Here is a 7,849-nt window from a genome sequence, read left to right as displayed (position 1 = left end):
GTCAGGAATTGCCAGGCCTGCTCCCCTTGCATTCCCAAACCACAAGAACCTGCTTATTTTCTTTTAAACAAACATAATTTGAGGGGATTTCTATACTACTCAAATAGTATCGACAAATTTGGGTTTCTTAACGTTGGAGTTTTTATTAAAAATACTAAAAATTAAAATTTAACAGTTGAAAAATTTAAAGTATTCTATACTCTATAAAATCAGAGAAACTTTGTAATTTGAGGAGATAATCGAACATAAAATACCTCTCTACTCTAGGTTTTTTGCATAATTAATGCTATTATTCACACATTTCTTTCTTATAGTTATGTTTTAGTTTTCACAACTTTTTGACTCAATATTTTCAATAGTGGGTCAACAACCAATATGCTTTTTAGTCAAAATGATATCTGAGATTGACATAACTCTTCATTTTGGTTCCTGAATTTGTCCACCACTAATCATTTTGGTTATTCCGTTAAAAATCTTTATTAAATAAGGATAAAATGACAAATATATCCTCAACTTTTGTCAAATAATTTGGCTCAATGTTTTGAGGATGTTTTAGTCATTTTGGTCCTTAGTTAACAAAATATTTCACAAAATGACCAAAATAATTGATGGTGGACAAACTTAAAGACCACTTCTGTCGATTTCAAATCTTAGGGACCAAGTGTGGAGTTATGTCAATCTCAGGACTGATTTTGCTGAAAAGCCCCACCAATATTTCATTTCAATTCTTCAATTTCATTGTCTAATTCTCCAAAGAAAAGAACAAAAAATGAAGTATATCCATTTCTTTATATTTTTTCCGACGATCACCCCAATATGAGAGATCATCAAATAATATCAAGTTGAACATCAAGCAAACACCTTATAAGTTATAATATCATAAGAACTAATTATGTCCAACACATTAATTAAAAATTACTAAGTGACATGCTAAATGATTTTTCTAAGGAAAAGATAAATAAAAGCATAGTCAACTGATACAAATAATAACGTGTCATTTAGTTATCGTGATTTACAAATAAACATTAACCGTTCACTAGCGTATCTTATCATGTAACTTTTTTGTGTTCATTTATGTCATGTTATCACGTCCTACATTCTTTTTCAAGGTCTAACTAAAATGATAGTTTAGACAAGATATCGTTCCTCTTCGGAGTAACGGTATTTTAAACAATGAGCCTCCCCGCGTACACAGCAACCCCAATCCAACTCCCTCAACTTCCCAAACAACCACCACCACTTCTCCCACTTCCGAACCCTTCCCAGCCCACCTCCCCTAATCCAAACCACTACCGGAAGCACTCCGTCGCTCTCGAAAGGACCAAAACCCCCATAGAACCTACTGTTTCATGGACCTCCTCCATATCTCACCGCTGCCGAAATGGTCAATTAGCTGAAGCCGTTGCACTCTTCATCCAGATGAGACAAGCTGGCATTGAACCAAACCACGTCACATTCGTTACGCTTCTCTCCGGCTGTGCTCATTTTCCGGCCAAGGGTGTATTTTTTGGGCCTTCGCTTCATGCTTATGCCCGGAAACTCGGATTGGATATAACTAATGTGATGGTGGGCACGGCGGTGATTGATATGTATGCCAAGTGTGGCGGTGTGGATTCTGCTAGGTTGGTTTTTGATGGGCTGGACGTGAAGAATTCAATGTCTTGGAATACTATGATTGGTGGGTACATGAAAAATGGGAAGGTTTGGGACGCGGTTGACCTGTTTGAGAAAATGCCTAAGAGAGATGCTATTTCCTGGACCGTGCTGATTGGCGGGTTTGTCAAGAAAGGTCAGTTCGAGCAAGCGTTGGAATGGTTTCGAGAGATGCAGCTCGCAGGAGTGGAACCAGATTATGTGACTATAATTGCTGTAATCGCGGCGTGTGCAGATTTGGGAACGCTTGGTCTAGGCTTGTGGATAAATCGTTTTGTTATGAAGCAAGACTTTAAAGACAATGTTAGGATAAATAACTCGTTGGTTGATATGTATTCTCGATGTGGTTGTATTAGTTTTGCTCATCAAGTATTCAAGAGTATACCCAAAAGGACATTGGTATCTTGGAACTCGATGATTGTGGGCTTTGCTGTCAATGGGCATGCAGAGGAAGCTCTAGACTTCTTCAACCTGATGCAGAAGGAAGGGTTCAAGCCAGACGGGGTCAGCTTCACTGGAGCACTCACTGCGTGCAGCCATGCTGGTTTAGTCGATGAGGGGCTCCGTTACTTTGGTAACATGAAGAGAGTTCACAGAATAACACCCAGAATCGAGCATTATGGGTGCATAGTCGATCTCTATAGCCGTGCAGGGAGGTTAGAAGATGCCTTGAGTGTAATAGAAAACATGCCGATGAAGCCAAATGAAGTGGTGTTGGGTTCTTTGTTGGCTGCTTGTAGAACCATTGGGAACATCAGTTTAGCTGAAAGATTAATGAAGTACCTCTATGAGGTTGATCCTAGCGTTGATTCCAACTATGTGCTCCTAGCCAATATATATGCAGCTGTTGGACGGTGGGATGGTGCAAACAAGGTTCGAAAGAAGATGAAAGACCTCAGAGTGCATAAGACACCGGGATTTAGTTCAGTTGAGATTGACTGTAACATTCATGAATTCGTGGCCAGTGATAAGTCCCATGTTGACACAGAGTGTATTTATTCAACCCTAGAGCTTCTCTCCTTCGAGCTCAAATTACGTGGGTATGTTCCAGAAAACTTTGTGACAGAATCGTATGAGTTTGATTGATACTGTTGTTATAGGTTATTCGAAAATAGAATGTACTTTTGCAACTACTTGTGAAGCCCCAAAATCAGTCTTGTCCATATATAATTTCGGAAGTGATTGCGCACACCCTTGTTCTACTTTTGCACACCTCTTCATTTATTTTTTCCCTGATTTTTTTTATTCGATACAATAAACACCAAACTAGGTCATACTTTGTTGAATTGCAATGTTCAGAATGACCAACAAGGAAAAGAAGTGACCTCAAATACACAGTTTGAAGTCAGTCTCAGACTCTCATGCTTAGAATGTCGTGAGCAATAGCATTTATCCCCAGATCTTCTTGGTGGTAAGTTAGACATATCACCCAGCATAGTCACACGATTATCACAGGGAACATCTGATACCTCAGAAGTGCCGAATGAAAATTCTTGCGTCCTCCAGTGGTCTTACACTCGCAGCCTCTAGCATTTCTGTCGATCCCCATCGAGATATGTTCTCCCACAAGTTGTGTTCCATAGCAATGGCAGAGAGAGCATTCCAGCCATCTATGTTCTCTAGTCTCTTCCATCTGTCCTTGCATAAATTCATAAGCAGTGAAAGTCCCAGTAACTAGAAGGCAACATTCTGACTGGGAAAATATTTGGCTTTGCAAGAGAGAAGGGAATATTTCCCCCAAAAATGGGAGTTTAGCACATGAGCATGGAAATAATGGACTTTTTGCAAGTAATTCGGTGTTAAATGCCTCGCAGAGATGCTACACCAAGTCGCTTTCCATAAAGCATCGCTTCCACTCTCTCAGCCACCTCTACCTGCCCATGAATCCTACAAGCACCCAACAATGCGCCCCATAATGCCTCATCCGGCTCCACTGCCATCCCCAAAACCAACTCCTCTGCTTCCTCTACCCGTCCCACCCTACCCAACAAATCTACCATACAGGTATAATGCTCCAGCCCGGGCATCACCCCGAACCTCCACTCCATCATTTCAAAATACTCCCTCCCCTTCTCTGTCAGCCCTCCATGACTACACGCTGTCAAAATCGTAGTGAAAGTCATTCCATCCGGCCTCTCTCCTGCCTCCACCATCCTATCAAACAGCTCAAACACCTCGCCAAATACTCCATGCATCCCATACCCCGCCATAATTGCCGACCAAGAAATCTCATTCCTCATCAGCATTCCGTCAAACACTTTACGGGCACCCACCAAATCACCACACTTCGCATACATACTAATCAACGCATTTGAGTTCGCCAAATCGAAGCCAAACCCATTAACCAAAACAGCTCCATGCATTTGTTTTCCAAGCCTCAACGCCGATAACCCGGCACAAGATTTGAGAACCGCAGGCAAGGTATGGCGGTCCCAGGGTTTATTGGCGGCAAGCATACGGAGAAAAATGGACAGAGACTGAGAGAAGAGGCCTTGGGAAGAGTGGGCTCTGATGAGGGTGTTGAAGAGGAAGGTGGGTCGGCGAGTACAGAAGGAGAAAAGCAGGTTGGATTGCTTCAGTTGGGCAGCGGCGGCGTAGGAGCTGAGGAGCTTGGTTCGGATGAAGTCGTGGCGGGAAATGCCGAGTTTGATGGTTTTAGCGTGGAGCTGCGTGAGGGTTTGGAGGTTCTTCGACGAACTGCAGGCGTCGAGTAGAGTGGCGTAGAATAGTATGAGGCCGCGAGGTGGAGGAACACCCATGGCTGCCTGTGTAGCAAACTCAAGGAGGATTTGTTCCTGAGAGCACGAGTGTTTATGCGATATCAAATTCGACCGTTCTATTTAAACAAATCAAAATCATTACTTTACAAAAATATGAATTATACTTGCATGTCTTTGGGTGAGTTCATTCGCTCACTTACAAATAACATATTTTAACACTAAAAATGTTATAATTGAAATTGTTCAATCATCCTGACAAAAACACATTCGAGTCTGAGATGGTTTAGTCATTCAAACATATTAACTAATCAACGGTGTAGGTACTAAGTAACATATTAATGATGAATTGCCTATTATTTGATAGATTTGGATGAGTAGACAATTTTTGTTTCAAATGATTTTCGGTAAGTATGGTCTTCAAATGAAGATTAAGTCATTAAACGATGCTGAAGATAAATTTTTTTACGGTAATGATACGTTATTTGCAAACGGGAGAATAAGGTAATCCCCAAAAAGGATCAAGGGTAAAAGAAGACCAAGAAAATCTCGATTCAGCATAAGCAAATGCAAGTATATATTCCAAAAACATTTCTTTGGAAGAAGCCAAGCTCCTAAAAACTAGGGGAGGGATACTTCCTCAAAGCACAAACGTGTCACAAGTGTCAGTAAAATTAGATATCACACTTCAATGCCAAAAAAAAAAACGCTATTTCCAGACAAAAGGATTTCGTGAGGCCAAATAAGGTTTCGTCGCCTAATATTTTACTCAATGGAAATTCGTCGGGAAATTTTACTCGAATAAAAGTCATCGCTCAAATGTTTGCCCGACAAATATTAAAACTTTGTTGGGCAAATTAGGTTTGCTCCACAAAATCACAGACGACTATTTCATTGAGTCAAGTGCGTTGACAAACTTGAACCGATGAATCTAATTTCCTAACGATAAGATTTCATTGCCAAAACTCATTGCTGAGCTGGAATAACATCCTAAACAACGACAATCGTACAATTTTGCTTGACAAATTTTACACTATTTCATCGGGCAAAGTTATATTCTGAAAATAAAAGAATACAAAAATATTTCACCTGAACGAAAAAGTCTTCGAGCAAGTAGTTTAATGAGAAAAAAGTTAAAAAAAAATACAAAATACATGCTCGACGAAAGTATTCGTTGGGCAAACTTTTTATTTTTATTTTTTTTATATTATATATGATTAAATTAATTAATTAGTTTTAAATATATTCGTGCAAATGTATGTAGAATATCCTAAACTGACTAACCATTCCTAGGGTGGCTGCTAGGATGGCGGCATAAGGTTGCTAGGAGGATCGGTGAGGCGAATGCCAGAGGCTGCCATTGCCTACGCCATCAATTGCATGTACAACCGAAACTTATCCTATTGGCGCACAACTTTTTCTTTAGTTGCTTCGCGCTAGTGCAACTTCTTCTCCCTTACACATGGCATGTAACTCCATCTCCAATTACTGCAGTCTGGAAGAAGTCCCCGCTTCCATGTTGAGAGCTAGATGAAGAAGATTCCTGAGGTCCCAAACTCGACCTGCTCATAGGTCGTAGATCTCTTAGCCTTTCCATCGACCAACCTTCCCTTCCATCAACATCTGTAGAGACACATGTGAATCAAGTCTCAGCTGCTCCATTGGCATGTCTGGTTGCAGCTGGGAGAGGTTGATGAGACACTCGTCATTCTTTTGCGACATAGAAGCCTACAAAAAAATAAAAGAGAAACCAATTAAGATTACTAATCACAATTTTAAAATTTTAGGTGTAATTAAATTTGAATAGAGTACTTACATAAATGCCATCAACACCTAGATGCCGTAGTTGGCATGTGTATCTCCACATGCATCTACTTTTGGGAAAAACGAACCTTGTGCAAGCCGTTCTTCGACCTGGCAAGTGAGTGGTCGAGCACCAGAGCGATGGAGGTACTGCTTCGCTTCCCAATTAGCCTTATTTGCCGTTGATTTTTACTGTGAATAAAAAAAAGGGAACTTTAACGAAAAGCACCTAGTACTGTTCACTTTAACGAAAAACCACATTTTTACACTAAAAAGTCAATCCTGGTACTATTCACTTTACCCTTTATTTTGTCCTTATCATTAAAACTCAAAGTTTTCAAGCCATTTTCATTAGTTTTCCTTAAAAAAAAATTGATTAAAATAAAAAAAATTAAACTTAAAATGAAAATTAATAAAAAAAAGACTTACTAGAAATTTTGTGATATGAAAATGACCTCAAAGCTAGTTCAACTCGTCCATCCTTTCCACAAATTCTGGGAATGCGTTGTTTATCTTCAGCAGGAGATGCACAAGTCACGTAGTATTTGTGTCGCTTGTGTAGATGCAAATTTCCATCTTCTTCTCATTTGACGAAAATGCAACTGCAAAATAATAACACCTAAGATCAAGGCCACGAGCCTCACGCGCCCACAATGAATTTGGGGGGGGGGCTTTGGCTGAAGAATCTCCAATGCCAAAGGTAGAATTTGAGAGAGAAAGTGTTTAGAGAATTTTAGGGAGAGAATGAACTTGCATTTTGGTGTGAAGATGGGGCTATATATAGGGGTGTGGCCGGCCCTATTTGGAGAAATAGGGACCGTCCACTTATGGTGGTATTTTGAATACAATTGCAAGGTATTATCTCAAATAATATCTTGCAATTAATTTGGTAATTAATCCCAATTTGCAAAAGAATAATTGGGAGTTACCTTGTGGGTGAGGATATGATGAGGAGTGATGAGAGGGTTTTGAAAAATACTATTTTGATCACATTTGACTCTTCCTTGTTTGAGCCGTTATTGTCCGTTGCATGCACGTGAGAATCCCGCTGTGCCTCGAGGGTAATTTTGTCCTTTTCACCCTAAAGTAGACGTGTCGCCTCCATAACTTTCTTGATTATATTTGGCACCACAAATGCCCCTACACGTGCTGGGCTATTCGCAGGAAAGGGCAAAAGGTGTAGAGATCTTTAACTTTGATGCAGATTCCCACTTGGACTTGGAATTAGATGGAAAGGGAAATAAATTGCCTCTAAAGCCTATTTAAGTCTATCTAAGTAGGGGATTAAATCAACTTCGGAGGACAATTATTTATCCCTACAAGAAAGAGCGAAAACTAGAGGATATTTGTTCCCCCTTCCCTAGCACTCTGCTTTGCTTGCCCGTGCAAAGAACCATCTTTTGTTGATGTCTTTGTCTTCTCCGCACCACACCAATGTAAGAAAAACTTAATTTTCTTTGTCTTTTTCTTGGGTGGTGCTACCATAGAGCAGCTGTCGGGGTGGTGCAGCATGTCAGCTGGTAAGGGCCACAGTTTGTGTTGCTCAACTTGACTGAAGCCAAGGGATGGCTCGGCATAGGCCGAGGAAGTGGCGTGGTATGGGCCATAGTTTAGGCTGCCACGTCTGGGCTGCTTGCCAAGAATGAAGAAACTGCTTGAGTTTGTTTTCTCAGCTG

At 40.4% G+C, this 7,849-nt stretch overlaps 2 protein-coding genes across 2 annotated transcripts; one reads left to right on the top strand and one right to left on the bottom strand.

Annotated features, from left to right (window-relative positions):
* Positions 1 to 1,019: 1,019 nt before the first annotated feature.
* On the top strand, positions 1,020 to 2,842 carry LOC103407577 (pentatricopeptide repeat-containing protein At1g05750, chloroplastic-like). Its single transcript, XM_029099939.2, has one exon. The coding sequence runs from the start codon at positions 1,174 to 1,176 to the stop codon at positions 2,737 to 2,739; it is 1,566 nt and encodes a 521-aa protein (XP_028955772.1). The 5' UTR covers positions 1,020 to 1,173; the 3' UTR covers positions 2,740 to 2,842.
* On the bottom strand, positions 1,128 to 4,558 carry LOC103407163 (putative pentatricopeptide repeat-containing protein At3g11460, mitochondrial). The gene has a single exon (XM_008346119.4). It carries the CDS (start codon positions 4,410 to 4,412, stop codon positions 3,453 to 3,455), a length of 960 nt encoding a protein of 319 aa, XP_008344341.3. The 5' UTR covers positions 4,413 to 4,558; the 3' UTR covers positions 1,128 to 3,452.
* Between the last annotated feature and the right edge of the window lie 3,291 nt (positions 4,559 to 7,849).

The sequence above is a fragment of the Malus domestica genome, chromosome 03 (genome assembly GCF_042453785.1).
Source record: "Malus domestica chromosome 03, GDT2T_hap1".
Taxonomy (NCBI): Eukaryota; Viridiplantae; Streptophyta; class Magnoliopsida; order Rosales; family Rosaceae; genus Malus; species Malus domestica.
This window is presented reverse-complemented; position numbering and strand designations above follow the sequence as displayed.